Source organism: Nelusetta ayraudi, unplaced genomic scaffold (assembly GCF_046127955.1).
Source record: "Nelusetta ayraudi isolate G7.1 ecotype Tasmania unplaced genomic scaffold, CSIRO-AGI_Nayr_v1 ptg000011l, whole genome shotgun sequence".
Taxonomy (NCBI): Eukaryota; Metazoa; Chordata; class Actinopteri; order Tetraodontiformes; family Monacanthidae; genus Nelusetta; species Nelusetta ayraudi.
The window spans coordinates 11076763-11096418 of record NW_027466061.1 but is presented as its reverse complement, the minus strand read 5'-3'; the positions used below and the strand labels follow the sequence as shown (position 1 = coordinate 11096418).

Genomic DNA, 19656 nt, shown 5'->3' with positions numbered 1-19656 from the left:
ACAGCACATTGAAAACTCGAGCAACTCTTTCAAGACAAACTGCTTTTATTCGAAGAAACATTACAAAACAATTCTCGAAAAATGTCAAAACGTCGTGGTGAATGTGTGATCCAGCCTCCATCGGAGAGATGGGTGCGTCTCCAGGTCACCCGTGGGAGAGCTCACGTCTTCCCGTGTTGCAAGCGTGCCAACAGTTACAGGGACAGCATATGGAATTTTTTTTTTAAATCTGTACAAACTCTTCCATTTATCCACTAGTTCAAGTTGCACTCAGTTGTCACACGATGCTCCTCCGGCTCCCATCAGTCAGAGGGCCCAACTCGTCCCGTCAGCCAGCCAGTCAGTCAGGTGGGATTGTTGTCGAGGGTCAGAAGGGGATGAAGGGTTTGGGAGCAGGTCAGCGTCCCTCCTCTTCCTCCTCCTCCACCTCCACCGGCTAGCCCACTGTGACGAAGCGGCTGCCTTTGGCGGTGTGCGACGTAGTGGTGCGGCGGTCTTTGAGGATGCGGAATCGCTCGTTTAAGGTCATCGACGTTTGCTGTGGAGCAGAGATGCGCTGTAGATTTTTTTTCCAATCAATAACCGCACCACATCACACACTTTGCAACACTTTGTTGCACTCGTCGCAGATTGGCGATGAGTGATTTTGCAGCGACCTGAAGTGGCGACAGTCTCTTAAACTCTCTTATTGTGCCGTTTCAACGTTGCACTGCTGACAGATGGCGACGACAACTGAGTGCTTCCAAACGAGCTTACAGAAAGTGAGAAATGCAGCTTGCCTGTGGGTGCCAACATTAACTAGGCCACCATCCACAAGTCATGTTCATGTCATGTGAACTGTACCTCGTCCACACTCCTTCCTTACACTTCGGGATTGTTCTGCCAACTACAACACTATAGTTTTGCATCTATTTCACTGTTCATCACCCTTCTGCACTCATACTATGAACTTTTCATTGTGTAAATGATTATAAATCTACTATTTAGCATTTGTTCATATGGTTTGGAGCAGCAATAGCTACGTGTTGAATGTCCTGATGCGTCAGTAGCTCTTACCGGTTTCCCCACACTGTTGATGTCAAACTGCAGAGGCACTCCTTTTGGAATTTTCTTCTCCACTTTTTCCACTACTGCTGGAGCGGAAGGGGCGGCCGGTGGGTGCAGGGTCCAGGCAGTAGGAGGTCTGAAAGTCACGCAATCAAAATAAATTCATGAATTACATGGACATTTTTCAGAACAAAACAACATAAATTGGACTTTGGCAGTGGCTTCGTCTTTCTTGGTCCCCGATTCCTGAATATTCACAAATAAAGTAGATAATTTCATCTCTGCTTCCTTCTTTGAATTCTCCCCTATTGCATTTCATGTGTCAGAAGAACCAATTGCAATTCCATGAGTGTGTCCTAAAAATATGAATAAAATGATCCCGAAAACAATACGTCTGCGCACATGCAGCGTGATTGTGTGACACACTCACTCTGGCTGAGTCCTGGCAGTGGGGTTGTCGATTGAAACCGTCAGGATGCCGCTGCTGGCTGCGGATGTGCGCCACCTGGTGACGAAAGCGTAGCAGGACGTCACACAGTGAATGGAGCAGCACGCAATGAGTATTTTATCCTACACAGTGGACATGGAACACTCACTGTCGGGTTCTGACTGGAGGAGTGTGAGGATTTGACTTCTGCACCTGGGCCTGTATCTGCAGAGGGGGACACCAACAGTGGCAAAGTTAAAGGCCCAGTGCGTAACATTTACTGGGCTCCATCAGCAGGGAGTGAAATAGAAAACAACTATGGGCGTCCAGCACAGTCACCAACAGCAATAACTGCTGTGTTTTCATTCACGAACAAGAAGCATTTACATTCATCTCACCATTAAATGGCAACAAAGAACCTTAAACCCAACAACACATTGGCTTGTGTACCTTCAGTCCTCTGCGGAACAGAAAGGTGGCCTGCCGGGCGTCTCTCTGAGCCTGCTGGACACTGGGCAGCAGTCTGCAGGGGCCAAACACCAAGACCAGTGTTAGTCACACACAAGTGTGTATTCAGCGCAGGTCTAAATACGTCTTCTGTGTGCACTGCTGCATATGGAGCTCAGGTTTAGAGAACAACGCGCAAGTGTCAAAATAAAAAATATAAAAAAACATAAATATAAAAATAAAATCGGCATATATTCAGTTTCAGACTGCCTCAAGCCAGAAATGTTCTCTCACCGTCTCTGCAGCTGAAAAGGTCTTCTGACCGGCGTCATGCTCTGTCCCCTCTGCACATCAGGCTGTCTGTACGGCTGCCTCTGCACCTGCACCTCTGGCTTCCTGTACCGAGGATCTGGACGCTGAAGGAAAAGGTTGGCTTTCTGTTTTGTTTTCTGGAAGAAAAAAAAGAAGAGAGAGAGGGAGAGAGAGGGGGGGGGGAGAGAGGGAGAGAGATAGACAGAGAGAGAGAGATAGATAGACAGAGAGGTAGAGAGAAGGAGAGATAGATCGGCACAGAGGAAGAGAGAGAGGACAGATGAGTTCGAGCATCAAGAAATCATGACAATTGAAGACAGGTGAAAGCAAGCAGGAAACTGTAGCTGCGTTTCCATTACGGCTTTTCGCAAAATATATAGATAGATATTTCTAAAATTTCGACAAAGTTGCGATTTGCAGGTGTTTCCATTGAACGATGTGAAGCACATAAGGCGCAATTCTCCTAAAATCTCGTCCCCCAAGACTCCACTTTAAGGAGGATGGAGGTACAAAACATTTTGCATTTTGCAGCAGCTATTTCAGTTGTCACTGCTGCTGTTATCATCAGGAGACGGGCGCTATATTTTTCTCTTTGATTACTTGTAAAAAATACTTCCGTCTCCTCCTCCGTCCAAACATAAGGCGCCATTTTCACTTGAAGTGAACTGATCATGTGACGCCGTACGTCATGTCCGGTGGCGTGTAAAAAAAACTTTTACGATAAACCTCTATACTGATACGTCTGAAAAACCACCTCATGAGAGCGTAAAAACCTTTCGGCGATATTCGAGAGGTTTTTTGAAGTGAAGTCGTTTCCATTACGATATTTAGGTTTTGTGCAATTTTAAGGGTATAGAAAACGCAGCCAAGTGAGAAGCCAGTTAAGTATGCTGGCATGCTGGAAGACTGTGCTCTGCTGAGCTCTGCATTTACTGTAGCTTGAAGAGAAAAGAGCCCTGGGAAGCTTTGCAGGTTGGAATGACCTTCTACAGAGGCCTGGAACAAGGCGATACCAGGGGCTTCATTTAAAAAAACAAAAAAACAAAAAACAAGTGTGATAGGAGACGGCGGCTGTGGATGTCTGCTGTGAAGTTCCAAGACAAAGTCAAAACTGCAGTGTGCCATCAAGGTCAGCGTTTGGGAGTGCTCGCTTGTTTTTGAAGCGTTAACGTCTCCCGTTTTCGTTCCGTTTGTCGGAAGCGGGAGCTCAAGGTCCTACAGAACTCCTGCAGAACTGTGACCATCGTGTCTGCCGAGGAAATACGTGCTTTGCGTCACCGTCGATATGGAGGAGCGAGCGCAGTACGACTGGCACGACGCAGGTAGTGACGCTGCTCAAATCAACACCCTAACGCAGGTAAACGTTGCCACGTGGTCGACACGCCCCTCCCCAATGGATAACCCCTCCAAAACAAAGTTTCAAGAGTGCAGAAACAACGGGCCAGTCCCAGCGCGACTCCTCCAGTACCTGGCTGACTGCAGCTCTGGGAAAAGTGCCTCGTTTGAGCAGGGCCAGCGGCTTCTTGGCAGCCAGTCCAGTGATGACCCCCTGACCTCGGCGGCGACCCTGCGGTGGAGGGAGCCTCCTGCTTCTCAGCTTGGGTGCTACTCCTTTGGGTGCGCCACCTGCTGGTAACCGCGAAGCATGCACAGTTAAGAGCAAGGCCGAGCTGATTGAGGGGGGAACATGCGCTGGTTATCCAGAGGGGAAGAGAAGAGGCGACCTCTCAGGACAGCTCCGTTAGACTTGGTCGGGACGCCCGTCCCTTGGGTTAATCGACCCATCTTCTTCTTCTTCACTGGTCGGCGGGTCACTGTGGCCTGCCTCCTCTTGAACTGTTGCTCCTTTTTGTTCAACCGGATGATGTCGTCTGGTGTAAAGACGAAAAAAACAAAACAAAAAAACAACGAGAGCCAAGATAAACAACAGAGCCTGGATGCTGGGATCTCATTCGGCGAACTAGCCGAGCGATCAGTGAACCTGCATACCTCCTGGTTAGCTAAAATTAGCCACTATTCCATTTCAGTTGATGTCTGTGCAGTGCTCGTCATTGGTCGTTCTTACCTAAAGACATGTCGACTTTGTCCGGAACTGTCTGCATATTTCCTCGACCTCCCGGGTGGCCATGTATGTCCATGTCTTCGGAAAACGACAAAAAAAAAAAAAAAAAATTCTAACACACAGTGATGACAACAATTCCAGCGACCGACCTACTAAATGAAGAAACGATACTACTAGCTACGCAAAGGTTTCCGAGGAGCGGAACCTCCCCCACCGACGTAAAACAGCACTGCGCATGCGCCCAAGACACAGCCGCTGTGCTCTGTGGGAAACTGAGTCAAAAACACTGCATTACAAAACCGAGCGCGGCGTTCATGTAAGCAGTTGTGTAAGGAAGGACTGCTCTCTGCCGTCCCGTGTGTTTCTTTCGCACGGTTGCCGGACACAGCTTCGTTTCGTTTGGTTCCTCAATAACCTGCGCGCTGTTTTCACTTCATGCCACACTGCATTTGGAGGTAAGTTGATGTAATTTAGAACTTCGGTTTGAATGAAGAGCTTCTCTAGCTTCGTGGAAGTGAGCGACTGTCGCCGCATGCAGTCGAGGCTCCCGCAACAAAATAAAGTCTTTGTTTTGCGACGTTGCTCCCTCTACACCCCCGAAGTCACTTCTAGGTTGTATCCTCGGCAGACATCAACCTCAAATTGAGTGGCATTTTCCCACTACCGATGATATGCAAAGCCCTGCTTTAATGGACAAAGACAGTTAAAGTTAATATTCTCTGTCTGCTTCATGTTTTGCGACTCACGGACTTGATTTGATGGCAACCCTTGATGCATTTGTTCTTGCATCAATTTTCTGTGCATGTCTTGCACATGGGTACATGTCACTCATTTTCCTCTCATTACCAGGTGCTGGTGGCATGTTCTGACCTAACAATTACAGGGCGCCACCTAGCGGATTTCTGTGGGAGCTAAAAAATAAATAAATAAATAAATAAATAAATACATACATACATAAGCCAAACGTGTCCATGGTTGAGTAATCGGCAGGAGCCCCGAGGAGGAGGAGTATATGCTGCAGCATGAAGCTGTGCTGTGCTTCTCCTCTGTTGTTTTTCCGCAGATGGATGCCGTGGCTGTCACGTGTCTCAATTGGGTGGAAATGTTTCCGTCTGTGAAACTCCAATCTTAACAGACAGTGATTAGGAGCAAATAAGTTAAACTTTAATCTTGGCTCAGTTACCCCCCCTCTAAATTTAGACGTGCGTGCGTGCGTGCGTGTGCGCGTGTGTGAAAATGTCATGTCCTTTCTTTTCTGCTCAGCTCATTGATTCTGCATAAGACCCATCCAATCCTGATTGCCTTAGCCCGCCGCTCCCAGACGCCCTTCCCACTACTATCCTGCTGGACCAAGTCACTCGTCACTGTAGCGAGTATGTCTGACAAAAAACGCAAGTCGCCATCTGCTGCCAATAGCCGTGCTGCAAAGCAGCAGAAGCTGAATCCCACAAAGGAGGAGAAGAATGTGAAAGCAAGCGGTTGGCTGTTGGGCCACCTGAAGCAAATGAGGAAGGACAACTGGGAGATGAAATTCAACAAAAAGCGTCTCCGTTTCATTTCGGACACCCAGAAGATAAAGCAGGGCTCAGAGGGCGTCCTCTACTGGATGTCCAGGGACCAGAGAGTACAAGGTAAAAATTTAAAAGAAAAAGGCCAGGGAGAAATTTTCCAGATTGCATTTTTCCTAGTTTCACATGTTTCTTGTGTTCTCTCTCTGTGTTCTAGATAACTGGGCGCTGATCCATGCCCAGAAACTTGCTCTGAAGGAGAACCTGCCTCTGCACGTCTGCTTCTGCCTGTTTGTCCCCAAATCAGAGCTGTCCACTTTGAGACATTACAGCTTCATGCTGAAGGGTTTGGAAGAAGTCGAAAAGGTATCTGGCCACATTTTCACACTGTCACCTCAACGCTCAACCAACCAGCTGTCCAGCCGCTTCATCCCAGTCCTACCACTTTCAAACAGCAATGCAAAACCCTGGACATCCAGTTCCACCTGCTGCTTGGCGCCGCGGGAAAAGTCCTCCCTGGTTTTGTCTCAGACCGCAAGCTAGGGGCGGTGGTCACAGACTTCTCACCCCTCAGAGAGTCACTGCAGAACCTCGAGGACGTCAAGAAGCAGCTTTCGACTGACGTCCCCCTCATACAGGTGAGAGGAATCTGCTGCTGAGGGGGCCGAGTGCTCCTGATCAGTGGCTTTGCTTTGTTTCCATCCACGTCGACACTTGTGTCTACTTAGCGTCTGCCGTCTGTCCTCTCTTCCAGGTTGACGCACACAACATCGTCCCCTGTTGGGTCGCGTCCCCTAAGCTTGAGTACGCTGCCCGAACAATCAGAGGAAAAATCACTAAACAGTTGCCAGAGTTCCTCACTGATTTCCCTCCTGTAAATAAACATCCCCACACAGCCACGAGGACCGCCAAGGTACGAGCCAGAGTGTCACACAAGATCGTTCCTGTTAGAGATAATGTGGTGTGATGTGTACAAAAACAAGATGTCTTGCGTTTGTTTATAATACCACAAATGAAGCGTCTGAATTCCTATCTCTAAAAATAATAGCTTAGGAAGGGCCTTCTGAAGATCAACAGTGTGATGTGAAGCCCGGGGACAGTTTCTTTTCAACTCCTCGCGGCCGCCCATAAATTATCGATGAGTGAATGTAAACAGTTGACCTTTTGATTTAGCGGCTCTCTGTTAAGGCGGCCGAAGTTTGTTTTGTCGCTTCGGCGCCGTGATTGATGCGCCTGTTCCTGGCAAATCTCGACAAAGCAGATGAATATTTTCGCCGAACGCTCTGTCTTCCCTCACCTCCTCCGCGTAGCCGGTGGACTGGGAGAAGACCCTGGCCTCGCTCAACGTAGACAGAGCCGTTGGGGAGACGGAATGGGCTCAGCCAGGCGCCAGAGAGGGGACGGCCATGTTGGAGTCATTCATCGACGTCCGCCTCAAACTGTTCGACAGCCACCGCAATGACCCAAACGCAGTGGCCCTCAGCCAGCTCTCCCCGTGGATCCGTTTCGGTGAGTAGTCCCGGATGGGCTGCGTCTGGCGCCGCGATAACAGCATTTTCCGTAAGGGTCGGCGCTTGTACCCCCAGGGGAATTCTTAAAAAGAGGATTTTGTATTGTCAGAGCAGCTTCTCTAGAGCCGTCTGACCACGACCAGCGGGATGAACTGAGCTCCAAGCGTGTCAGTAAATTGTTTGATGTTTCCTGATTGTGTTTTCGGGATCGCTCTGACTGCTTCTCTCCTCTTGTCCTCTCTCCGCTACGCGACTCTGCAGGCCAAATTTCAGCACAACGGGTGGCGCTGCAGACGCAGCAGAGTGGCAGAAAAGCCGGCGTCTCCGTCGCTTCTTTCATCGAGGAGCTGGTGGTGCGCAGGGAGCTGACGGACAACTTCTGCTTCTACAATAAGAACTATGACAGTGTGAAGGGTCAGTTCAGGGTCGGATTCCCGGACACTGATCGCTCTGTTGTCCTGGTATTTACGCATTAATACATGTGTCTGTTTTTCCAACCTCTCAGGCGCTTACGAGTGGGCTCAGAAGACCTTAAAAGATCACGCCAAAGACAAGAGGGAGTACATCTACACACGGGAGCAGCTGGAGAAGGCAAAGACGCACGACAAGCTGTGGAACGCCGCTCAGGTCTGTGCACTTTCCTCCTGCTTCCTTCCTTCTGGCTTGATTGGATAAGCACAGCGGACACATTGTCGAGCAGGTCCTTGTGGTGAAGTCATGGTGGTCTGTGCGTGCAGTACAAAGCCAAATGCTTCACTGTTTGTATTTTATGATGCGAAAGCAAGTAAAGCATCTGCACAACGGGTGGTTTGCATAAAAACACAAAAACTCTGTCCATGTTTCTTATTCTGTGAGTACATGTTGTGAGAGTTGTGGCTGCTCAGCCAGACACTCGGTGTCTGTTCCCACTTGCTTATATAGAAACTCTCTTATTTAAATTTATATTTTCAATTTCATTTGTTTGTTGCTTGGTTCGCTCAGTACCAGATGGTGTCCGAGGGGAAGATGCACGGTTTCCTGAGGATGTACTGGGCCAAGAAGATTCTGGAGTGGACCACTTCTCCTGAGGAAGCGCTTTCAGTGGCTCTCTACCTGAATGATCGCTATGAGCTCGACGGCCAGGACCCAAATGGCTTTGTCGGTGAGGACAAGGACAAGAAGCTCCAGTTTTGAAAAACATATACAGACCCTTTTCAAAAAATTAGAATATCATGGAAAAGTTCATTTATTTCCATAATTCCTTTCAAAAAGTCAAACTTTCATAGATTATAGATTCAGGGCCCACAATTGAAGTGATTTCAAGTATGTATTTGTTTATTTTCACATAATTTGGGCTTCCAGCTCACAAAACCCACGAAAACAGGATTTCAAAAAATTAGAATACTGTGAAGAAATCACCATTTACTTCTCACAAAAAAGAAATAAATTAAGATCACATCAAATCAATCAAAATATTGTACTTTCAAAACGATATGTCAATCTTTAATACTTGGTTGGAGATCCTTTTGCCTTAATAACTGCCTCGATGCGCCTGTGGCATTGCCCGGGGGTTATGGAAGCCCAGATCTCCTTGATGGTTGCTGTCAGATCTTCTTTGTTTTTGGGTCTGGTGTCCCTCATTTTCCTCTTGATAATACCCCATAAATTTTCAATGGGGTTGAGGTCCGGCAAGTTGGCTGGCCAGTCAAGCACTGTGATGGCATGGGCATCAAACCAGGTTTTGGTGCTTCTGGCGGTATGGGCAGGGTGCCAGGTCCTGCTGGAAGATGAAATCTGCATCTCTATACAGATCCTCAGCAGAGAGAATCATGAAGTCCTCTAAAACATTCTGGTAGATTGTTGCTGTGACCTTGGATTTAAGGAAGCAGAGTTTACCAACACCTGCACTGGACATTGCACCCCAAATCAAGACTGACTGTGGATATTTCACGCTGGACCTCAAGCAGCTTGGGTTCTGTTCCTCACCCGTCTTCCTCCAAACTCTTGGACCTTGATTCCTGAATGAAAGGCACACTTTACTTTCAACCTTGGACCACTGGCCAACAGTCTAGTCTTTCTTCTTGTTGGTCCATTTGAGACGCTTCCTACGTTGGCGCAGGCTCAGAAGTGGCTTGACCCGAGGAACCCGACTTTAGTAGCCCATCTCCCTGATGCGTCTGAACGTGGTGATTTTTGAAGCTGTGACTCGCGCCTCATTCCACTCTTTCTGTATCTCTGCCAGGTTCTTGAATCTTCTCTGTTTGATAATCCGCTGAAGCCCACGGTCATCTCTTTTGCAAGTGCACCTTCTCCCGCCACATTTTGCCCTTCCACTACACTTTCCACTGATATGCTTGGACACAGCACTCACTCTGTGAACAACCAGCCTCCTTGGCTATAAACTTTTGTGGCTTACCCATCCTATGGAGGGTATCAATGATGTTCTTCTGGCCAGTTTTCAAGTCTGCAGTCTTCCCCATTTCAACCAAACTGAAGCAATTTAATGACACCTGGGGAAACCTGTGCAGGTGCTTTGAGTTTAGTAGATGACACTCAGTTTAAAAAAATTCATGCCCTGCAAAATCTGGGCTGATTTCTTCACAGTATTCAAATTTTTTGAAATCCTGTTTTCGTGGGTTTTATGCGCTGGAAGCCCACATTATGTAAAAATAAACAAATACATACTTGAAATCACTTCAATTGTGGGCCCTGAATCTATAATCTATGAAATTTTGACTTTTTGAATGGAATTATGGAAATAAATGAACTTTTCCATTATATTCAAATTTTTTGAAAAGGGTCTGTGTGTATATATAGAAAATGTTGATGTGTGTTTAAATACTGTTGAAACGTTGATATCCTGATATAATTTGATTGTGTGTTTCTGCCCCTCCTGCTGTTTCCCACTTGTAGGCTGCATGTGGTCTATTTGCGGGACCCACGACCAGGGCTGGAAAGAGAGAGAAGTATTTGGAAAGATCCGCTACATGAACTACAAGGGTTGCCTTCGGAAGTTTAACGTTGCCAATTTTGAACGGAAGTACCTCCCCAAAAATCTTTGAGTGCAGGAAAAAGCATTTTGAGGAAGGGCGCAGCGAAGCCGAGGAGTGTTTCCCTGCTTTCACTGCATGTTTACTCCAGAAAGCATTCTAAAAACTCTGGGAAGTTGTCTTGTGTTTGGTTTTAGATGTCTAGTTTCATCGAGTTCGATGCTGTACATTGTTCATGCTTGTCATCATTGCACGCTGTGGCCTGTAGGTGGAGAAGACTTCTGGCCTTTAACATTATTGTCAATGTTGACAGCCTGCAGGCTACTGGTGCTGGTGCTGAATACTTCTTATATCCTCATTTTAATGAAATCACTCTTTTTATAAGTCGACTGCAGTATGTCATTTTAAGTTTTATACCTTTATGGTTTTTATTATTTCTTATCAAATTTTCATTTTACCTTATAGTACGTTTCAACGCACAGGCTTGTTTCTGTTTGTTTTGTTTTTTGAAATAAAGTTAAAAAAAAATAATCTTGAATTTTTCTTGTTTCATGGAGAAATTTTTTTCACAAAGAAATGTGAAAATCAGTTTTTATTCATTCATATATAGTATTTATTCAAACATAGACCCTTCACAAGTGTAGCTGCTCATTAAGAACATAATTTCAGAGCAAGTCATCAACCCTCAATGGTCATTTTATTAGGTACCCTTTACTCTCAAGGTGCACTAAATGAAATGGCCTGTCTGTACAGTTGGTTAAGTCAGATCTCAGCAAACAAGCTAGAAATTATTTTGGTCAAAAAGAAATAGTTGAATTAAGTCCAAAACTAATATATACACTGTTCCAGGTTTATATTTTCAAGGACTGGCTCAGAGAAATTTTCCAAATGGAGGTTTACAATGATGTAATTAAGCCGTAAAGCAAAGGGGAAAGAATCCTTCCAACCACTTTAATAAACTGCAGCAGTACTGGATGAAAGAAAAAAAACAATCCCTTTAGGTCACAACAGGGCAAACTCCCTCCTACATGTAGTTCAAATAGGTTGAAGATACATTTTTTTGTTTTATGGATCCTGTGTGTAAAATTTGGCTTGATTTATGATTTTTATATTAGTAAAAGCTCAACATACTGCCCATAAATACATTAATAAAAGTGTATACTTGCAGTACAATGAAAGTAATATGGGTTTCCTACTCTTAGAGGATTAGAATGGTTTTTGTACATACAAGGATATACATAGAGCAAGGGTCTTGCTCCTTATTAGCTGCCATTTTTTAAGGAAGCCCGCTTGATAGTGCCCTAAATACAAAATGTGTTGTTAGGTTGGCCTCCTTAAAGCGGTAAAAGTTGCAAAGGGCACCACCAGGTTCATCCCCTGGAGAGCCTGGATTTCTGTATTTCCAAAATAGCAAAACCCAGAGCGGAACATTTCTAGTAATTTATTGACTTCAAGTGGAGCGAAGACATATAGTTATATCAAGTCCGAAGTCCTTAAATTCCATACAGCAGGTCTTTAACAGCAACATCCCACACTACACAAACACAACAAACTTACACCAACATGGCTTCTCTATTGTGGTGGATTTTATCTCAACAATAGCAAAAAACAAACAAAAAACACTAAACTAAACTATAAGCTGTGGTGCTTGCGCACAGGAAATGGAGTTGATGACGAGTCATAGTCATGACACGTGGCAAATTATCCCCTCCTCCTCCCCCGCCTCCTACACAACTGCTACTTTCACTAAAATGGCTTTTCAGTTCCGTTCAGAGCATCAGGTCCAGTCTCCGTTATCTCGTCATCTTCAAAACCCGCCTCATTCTCACACATCTTTGATTGTTCTTTCATAAAAACGTGCACTTCATGGTGGATTGCTGCACTACAGTTATCACAGTTAGAGCATTTTGGCAGTTTAAGACTTTTGTATTGTTTTCATGTAAAAAGAAAATAAGAAAATTGACTAACATGAAAAAGGAAGTCAAAATGAAAAACACCACATTGTATTTTTGTGACTTTTGTCACTAAAAGTCAATTAAGACAGAGCTAGTTGTTGAGTTTGTGACTTGCACAAATGAAAAAATACAGTTGATTCTAATTTTACAGGGCCTAGGACCTGGAGACTAGGAGCTACTGAGGCTCCTGAAGGAATTATAAAATTGCCAATTCATTTTGTTACTTCAGATCCACCAAACAACACAATAGGCATAGAAGCGGTTCAGCAAAGTTTTCTCCTTTGTGACTCATACTCAGTTGTGTCGTGTAACTCACAAACTCATGCCTTAAAAAATTTGCGGCATTTAATAAGGAACCAGAGAGGATTTGAAAAGGTTTATAGCAGAGGAGCTTTGTTACAACAAAGAAATAATCCACCTTCAGACGAGTGTTTCTCTTTTTACGCTGATTCCGAAACACAAAACGCAAAGACGCCCTTTGCCTGCTTCCCTTTTTGATGTGAGAGTTCCAAGGGTGACAATAACCGCTGCACCTGGTATTAAATGAGCCGGCCGGTATTGCGACGGGGGCTTTAAAACGAGTCTGTTTGCAGAGGTGGGGGGCAAACCCTGTCCTCTGCTGTGGTGGCGGAAGTCGTGGCTTAATTGCTGTCGTTAATTGACGTAATCATCCTTTCCTTCGAAAATCCTCCCCCGCATTCGTTCAAATTCATTTTTAAATTGTTAGTTGCTATTGTTCTTCTGAAGCTGATTTGAGCCGTTGTCATGGAAAACTCCTTGCAGGCCGCCGTCAGTGCTCGTGTGCGGCACTTAACTCAGGGTTCTTCCACAGAACACTTTGCTCACTGTGTGGACGTGGAAATGAGCGCTGCGACTAATTACTCGTATTTGTTCCCGGGTGAAGCTGGTAATGGGAACAAAGACTCTGCTGGCGACGCAGCGATAGCATTTACGATCAAAGACTCGTCATGCAAACACACCTATATATTCATACAAGCGTACTGTGGAGGATACAACTTCTTATCATTTGCTTTAGGCTAATAAATATTCACATGACCCATATACAGAAAATTTTCTCTCTGTAATTTCTAAAGCGTAAATAATAAATAGAATACATGAAAAGAAAACACTGGGTTTTCGGTTAATATACAAAGCAGTCAGTACTTGTGAATATCTGCCTTGGACTTATTTCAGCCAGCTTAGATGCTTGTGAATGTATAATAACTATATCTGAGGTCTTGGCAATCATTGGACAGTCTGGTGAAATTGTGACACTACTCGAGGCCTTGATGCAGCTCCTCAACACTGAGCTCGGCTGGTCCGAGTGAAAAGGTTCGCCTCTTGTAGAATTGGGTGAAATCAACTTGGCAATGGTGTGTGGTTACTCGCTCAGAATGCTGCGTTGGGTCATCTTCAAGCTGGAACGAGAGGAGAGCCCCTTGGAGCGGCAGGTGATGTGAGCAAACATCTCCCTGAAGCGGGTGGACATAATGTTGTAGAGGATGGGGTTGACTGCGGAGCTCAGGTAGAAGCACACCCCGGAGACGATGTGGAGGCTGGCGAATGACTCGTTGTCAATGTATGTCCACATCATGCGGTCCACGTGGAAAGGAGCCCAGCAGAGGCCGAACACAGCCACCAACACACCTGGATGTGCAGGAAGGGACAGTTTAGTCGATGGCGGAGGGGTGATGGAGGCGACGCACAGCTACAGCCATCCGTTATTTCTGTACTTGATTAATCCATGGATTCATTTTCAATTTGATTTAGTTGTTATTGAAACAGGTGAAGACTAATTTAAAAATGTGGAATGTGAAAAAAAGACATGCAGAAGAACCATGGATGTTTTATAAGAACTAAATACCGGACTGTGGCAATTTTGTCCAGTGGCCATTTGAGGTACTGCAACCAAAAAACAACACAACATTTTTCCTGATACGAAAAGAAACGGCAGTGAAATGGCTGACAGAATGACTACGACCTGAAACACAATTCATAATAAATCTTTCTAACGTAGCGTTTTAAGTTACAGTCTTTATCTTTCAAAAATAATGTATAAAGGCCAGAAAATAGAAAGAAAAGAGTTTATTCCCATGCTGTGTGCTGCCTCGCTTCGTTCTGATTGGCTGATGCGTCCTGATGCGTATCACGCGACAGAGGCATGATGGGAAGTGATACTACTGCACCGGCTATATGGGGCCCCATAATGTGGAAACAACCCGTACCCCAAACCTTTTGGGTGTAAGTGCTGGGAGAGCAGCTCATTGAAATCAATGGGCTGCCACATTGGATCCCGTTGGCTTGAATGTGATAGCTTAAGTGTCCAAACAGCAGAATTCACATTAAGTGAATTAAAGAAACTCAGCTTGTTTCAGGGAAATTGCTTTTTTTTTGTTTGTTTGTTTTTTGGTGCTGTTGGTGTCGATAAATTGATTAACACCTACACAACATTTTGGTGACTTGCACGTTCCGCCTGCTCAACTTCTGCTTGTTGGATGTGGAGAGGCTCTCGGGTCCGAAGCTGCTCCTGCTGTTGTGCGCCTTGGTCAGCATCCTCTCCCGGTGCAACCGCAGGCCGATGAGCAGGTAGAGGACGCTGATGATCAGCATGGGCAGCAGGAAGAAGGCCAGCGTGGAGACCAGAATGATCTGGTCGTATATCCACTTGGGTTTGACCACAGCTGCGGAACAAGTGAAAAGGATTATTTTTTTCTGTTCAGTGTAACGTGAGGTGACAGTGATGAAACACTCTAGCCATGCCGCTGAAAACCAACATGTAACTTTGTGTCGTTGCTTGCTTCAATTTCTGCTGCTTTTCTGTACTCAACTTATGAGACGGACATCTTTATCAAAGCGATTGGAGAATCACACCAAAACACTGCTGCTGTCTGATGTTCTACCACCAATATTTACGTCTCCAGAATTACTTCAGTTTTTGCAGCGATTGGCTGCAGCTTTGTTGATTGGGATGTTATTTTCCGTGCCTGCCTCTGGCGGCCAGCCAGTCAATTACGCTGCCGCGCGGCCTCGACTTTCCAATCTTGGTCCGGATGAGCAATTTAGTCGAGAGACGGTAGGAGGGGAAAGAAAATGCTCTCAAGATGACATAACCAACGTTCTCATTCACCAGCTCCATGCCTCCATCTCAAGCAAATGTATCGCTCAGGCCCACAGCCTCGGAAAACAGCACAGTCTGTTTCAAGACCATCAAGCCATTCGTCATATGTCATAGATATGACTGAAAAAATCTAATTGTTAACTCCAGAGAAGTATTATTAACAGAATGATTGTAGTGAAAGGCAGTTAGATTATAAACTCTAATTATATTATAAACTCTAACAACGTTTTCTTGGCAGAAACAATTTTGCTTTAGAAAGAGTGCATCACAAAACATGGGTGTGGTGATTAGAGGTCTGTGACATCACGAGGGGTAACGTCACATCTTCCAACTATGTGACCACACCAGAGATGTGGAAGATCCAACAAAGCATCAATTTTCCAAGGTTAGCCCAATGAGCTGAAAGTGGGTGTTTGCTAGAATGATTTCCTGCCGTCAATGAGTTTTAAATATCTGGGATGTAACCACCAACATCCTGCAGGCTGCAGCAGTTGTAAGGTGGCTTCCTTGTTTGCATTCAAATTTATTGTCTGGGTCGCCAAAGTTAATAAATTACAACATAGACACTGAGTTTGTATTACTGTTATATAATTACCAAATCAGTCAAGGATAAAGATAAATCAGCCGTGATAAAACAGTTTTAGGCAACAGCTGTGTCATTTTATTTTTTTCGCTTGAATGTCAGTGCCCACCTTGGTGTGGAAGCACAGGACAAACTTGACTTTTGATGTTTTTGCCCCCAAACTCCAGGCCCTGCGTGAGAAACGCTCAGTAGATCCCCTGGGGCAGCATCATAACAGCCCCCAGTGCCCTTGCCAGATTTTTCGCTGGTGGTTTTTGCTTCCTGCCAAAAGAAAACACGCCATGGTCCACCTTCGAATTTGAACCATCAGCAACAGACGTGAGTGAAGCATTTGGTGAAGCATTTTATGGCACTTGTCACCTCACAGAGGCTTCATTTCCCCCAAACAGAAAGCTGTTTTGCTCCATAGTTAATTCAAGAGGGCAAAGAAAATGAAAGATTCACTTTCATCATTTGTAAGGAGCTCAGTGGTTGTGCAGGACAGAATCACGTCTTGATTTTCATTTTTTAGCATGTCTACATGTCTATGTTGCAGCAGAAAGGACACTGAGTGATCGTGTTTAAAAATGAAAATAGAAATAGAAAAAGCACACACAGCACATGGCCGATGTGGGGAAGTGCCTCCCGAACTTTGGCGGTATGACGTCGATGCCGTGCACGCTGGTGTTGGGCACGGCGCACAGCAGGGAGAGCGCCCACAGCAGCAGGATGACCTTCTTCACGTGGCTGCGCGTGGCCGTGCACTTGACCTTGAGTGGGTGCACCACCGCCACGTAGCGCTCAACGCTGAGCGCCGTCACATTGAGCACAGAGGCGAAGCAGACGGTCTCAAAGAGGAACGTGCGGAAGTAGCAGCCGCTCTCGCGCAGCAGGAAGGGGTAGTTCTGCCACATCTCGTACAGCTCCAGCGGCATACCCAGCAGCAGCACCAGCAGGTCCGACGCCGCCAGGCTGAGCAGGTAGAAGTTGGTGGGCGTCTGCATCACCCTGTAGCGCAGGATGACGGTGCAGGTGAGCAAGTTGCCCAGCACGCCCACCAGGAAGATGGACAGGTAGATGACGCACACGGGCAGGAAGTCGGGCGAATGCAGATAGCCCCGCTTCCCAAGCAGGTACTTGTCCTCGCTCAGGCACAGCTGGCGCAGATCCTCAGCGCTAGCGTTAGCCAGAACCCAGGAGGCGTTCATGCCGCACAGCACGGCGGCCTCGGGGCAGCCGCTGCCGTTGAAGACGCCATCGTCAGTCTCGGAAAGAATCACGTGGGAGCAGTTGACCTCCGCCATGCTGCCGCGCGCTGCTTCCCTGCGGGGAGAGACGGGAGACCGTCAGAGCGGCGCCCTCCTTCTGCCATTTATTGAAATGCACCAGTTTTTCAGTGTCTCCGATCGCTGACCGGGCCGCTAGCAGTGCCGAGTTTAATGGATGTCACCACGTCAGGTGTTGTTAAGGTGCCTGCTGGAAAACACTGCTATTTTAGAACGCTATCATACTGGCCTGAAATATTGATTTTGGCATTTTTAAATGTGTAGACAAATCTGGCAAAACTGGTCAGACGTAAACGAGCCCTCATTGCGAGTGTGGCTCCTGACAATTTAACTCTTCTTTACTATCTTGTCATATCCATTCATCCATCCATCCATTTTCAATTCCCGCTTCTTCCTGAACTCAGGGTTGTGTGGGTCTGCTAGAACCTCTGGACAAGTTGCCAGTTCATTAAGCGCCATCATGTAATATGAAATATATATATTTTTTTATTTTAACGATTTCAAGAGGAAGAACTTGTGCCGTACTGAACTGCGCTAATGGCATGCGTTGAAAGTAAACTTTGGAAGAAGATATACACAAGTCTTAACTGCAAGAAGAATGCCCATTTGCTGCTATACAGTGAATAAATGAACGATCAAGCAAACAAAGGAATGAACAAATTAAGCTTTTAGTCACCTATTATGTTTATGTCATAATCATCATAAGGAAAGCCATTCAGACATCTAACACATGAGAAACTATTCAAATAAAGGCCAATTGGACATTTAACACATTGCAACATACAAAAAAAAATCTTGTTGGCTTGCTTGTCAGATAAGGTTTACTTTCGCAAAAGTTTGCAAGTGAAAGCATGCCAGCTACCTACCACCACTACAAATGTTAGCCTAACATGAATCTGTCCCTATTGCTCTCCTTCAAACTATTTCCATAAGCAATCGCTAAGCTCCCTGACAGGTTACCTTCATCGTAAATGGAGCCATAAACATCTTCCGCCCTTTTAGCCATGACGCTGCCTGCGCTGGCCGTTGCTGACGCTCAGGAGAAGTCCAGAATGTAAACACATCAGCAACGGCAGCGCCACAAGATGACAGCATACATTCATCAGATTAGACTGTATTTTGCAAGAAACCACAATGCAAGTATCAGCAGGTCACATGATTAATTATCAGAAGAAAATAACGTGGCCAGAGCTCAATACAGCAGGTGAGGCAAGAAGTCCTACTGCGTCAAAAGCTGAACAGGTCATTCTCAAGCTTTGAAACAACTGTTTGTTTTTTTTCTTTTTCATAAAATCACAGACTCTCATCTCCCAGAGGTCACTTCTGTGTGGGTGTGTCTACATGTGAGGGTGTGCCTCTGTGACATAAAGCACCTGCGCTTCCTTCGACGAGCAGCGATGACTACAGTGCTACAGTAGGAATAAGCCTTCCGAGCATCCACCACATGCATTCACATAGAGGAGAAAACACACTCACGCAACAACAACAACAACAATAACAACAACGACAACAACAACAAAACACCTTAACAGCATGGGTTTTGGGCAAATCTGGAAGGGAAAACTGGCTCAGAGTGATTGCAGTAAATGTGAGGCAGTGAAAGCCAGGATGTCTCGCCACGTTCCGCCGCCACTGTGTCACCATCCTGTTTGTCTGAAGTCCGTCGTTGTGTGTGTGCATCCACTAAAGCGAGGGAGAAGCAGAATATCGCTTTCTGTCAGCTTTTTTTCTGAGGTGGGGGGAGGAGGGGAACAATAGAAAACAATAGACTGCTGCTGTTGCTGGGCGTCGCTCCGTCTATCAGACATTTCCTGCCATCACACTTTTCTTTTCTCTGGGTGCTGATTTGTTTCAAATGTCCTTGCAGAAAAACAACCTTCTCTTTGAGGTGGTCCATTCCTTAACCCTCCATCCGGATAAAAAATCTAAATAGGGGACAGAATGGAGGAGGACCCCTGCACATATGGAGCATTTGCAGTGAGCAGCAGCAGCGACAACTTTGCTGCATGTCCATAAGTGGAAGCAACATGGAGACAAAAGGAGCCTAATGATATTACTGTATACAAACAGAGGGGAGGCTTGAAGGCATTTGTCACGGCTTGTTTGGCTCCCTTTGCGTCAGAAGCACTGAACCTCCTGTTGATATTTCCAGGGATGAATCTCAACCACGGCAAGTCTCTCATCACTCGCTCCGCCGAAACAGAAACCCCAGGAGAAGCCGGCGAGGCGCTTCCGTCAGACCTTTCTGCACATGGGGGTTGTTTAGTCATATTTAAGATTCAATATTTAAAGAAAGAGGGGAGACGCACCTGTGCTGCAGTTTGGGAGCAGTTTACCACCGTCCTTACAGCGGGGACAAGGATGAAGACGAGGAGAAGTGTGAGAGTTGAGTAGTTGCTGTCCTGGTTGTCTGCCTCCCGTTCTTCATCTCTTCTGCACTTTATCTCCACTG

General features: G+C 45.8%; 3 protein-coding genes across 7 annotated transcripts; 1 reads left to right on the top strand and 2 right to left on the bottom strand.

Moving 5' to 3' along the window:
* Positions 1–27: 27 nt before the first annotated feature.
* Positions 28–4502, bottom strand: LOC142884880 (UAP56-interacting factor-like). 4 transcript variants are annotated; one of them, XM_076020851.1, is made up of 11 exons: positions 4299–4502; positions 3958–4104; positions 3702–3862; positions 2216–2370; positions 1925–1997; positions 1644–1699; positions 1478–1552; positions 1057–1183; positions 844–886; positions 657–751; positions 397–538 (listed from the first exon to the last, which is right to left on the bottom strand). In XM_076020851.1, the coding sequence occupies exons 1-10, from the start codon at positions 4369–4371 to the stop codon at positions 699–701; spliced, it is 963 nt and encodes a 320-aa protein (XP_075876966.1). In that variant the 5' UTR covers positions 4372–4502; the 3' UTR covers positions 397–538; positions 657–698. The 4 variants fall into 4 exon arrangements, with proteins under 4 accessions (XP_075876963.1, XP_075876964.1, XP_075876965.1 ...); XM_076020848.1 differs by lacking the exon at positions 657–751 and having other exon boundaries at positions 28–538; XM_076020849.1 differs by lacking the exon at positions 657–751 and having other exon boundaries at positions 28–538; positions 3702–3859; positions 4299–4500.
* An 87-nt stretch (positions 4503–4589) lies between these two features.
* On the top strand, positions 4590–10808 carry cpdp (CPD photolyase). Of its 2 annotated transcripts, none has more exons than XM_076020824.1 (10): positions 4590–4750; positions 5559–5926; positions 6021–6169; positions 6259–6441; positions 6558–6716; positions 7114–7312; positions 7576–7728; positions 7820–7941; positions 8296–8455; positions 10207–10808. In XM_076020824.1, the coding sequence occupies exons 1-10, from the start codon at positions 4731–4733 to the stop codon at positions 10353–10355; spliced, it is 1662 nt and encodes a 553-aa protein (XP_075876939.1). In that variant the 5' UTR covers positions 4590–4730; the 3' UTR covers positions 10356–10808. The 2 variants fall into 2 exon arrangements, with proteins under 2 accessions (XP_075876939.1, XP_075876938.1); XM_076020823.1 differs by having other exon boundaries at positions 4629–4760.
* A 2748-nt stretch (positions 10809–13556) lies between these two features.
* On the bottom strand, positions 13557–19656 carry LOC142884876 (neuromedin-U receptor 1-like). Its single transcript, XM_076020840.1, has 4 exons — positions 19514–19656; positions 16535–17241; positions 14683–14919; positions 13557–13885 (listed from the first exon to the last, which is right to left on the bottom strand). The coding sequence occupies exons 2-4, from the start codon at positions 17220–17222 to the stop codon at positions 13620–13622; spliced, it is 1191 nt and encodes a 396-aa protein (XP_075876955.1). The 5' UTR covers positions 17223–17241; positions 19514–19656; the 3' UTR covers positions 13557–13619.

Coding starts and splice junctions, on each gene's coding strand:
- cpdp (XM_076020824.1), top strand. CDS start 4,731: ATGCCACACTGCATTTGGAG. Junction 6,717..7,113: donor CAGCCACGAGGACCGCCAAG/GTACGAGCCAGA, acceptor TCCTCCGCGTAG/CCGGTGGACTGGGAGAAGAC. Junction 7,942..8,295: donor AGCTGTGGAACGCCGCTCAG/GTCTGTGCACTT, acceptor TGGTTCGCTCAG/TACCAGATGGTGTCCGAGGG.
- LOC142884876 (XM_076020840.1), bottom strand. CDS start 17,222: ATGGCGGAGGTCAACTGCTCCCACGTGATTCTTTCCGAGACTGACGAT. Junction 14,920..16,534: donor CCCCACATCGGCCATGTGCT/GTGTGTGCTTTT, acceptor CTTGTTCCGCAG/CTGTGGTCAAACCCAAGTGG. Junction 13,886..14,682: donor GCAAGTCACCAAAATGTTGT/GTAGGTGTTAAT, acceptor CTGCACATCCAG/GTGTGTTGGTGGCTGTGTTC.
- LOC142884880 (XM_076020848.1), bottom strand. CDS start 4,371: ATGGACATACATGGCCACCCGGGAGGTCGAGGAAATATGCAGACAGTT. Junction 1,553..1,643: donor CCTCCAGTCAGAACCCGACA/GTGAGTGTTCCA, acceptor TTTCGTCACCAG/GTGGCGCACATCCGCAGCCA. Junction 887..1,056: donor TCAACAGTGTGGGGAAACCG/GTAAGAGCTACT, acceptor ATAGTGTTGTAG/TTGGCAGAACAATCCCGAAG.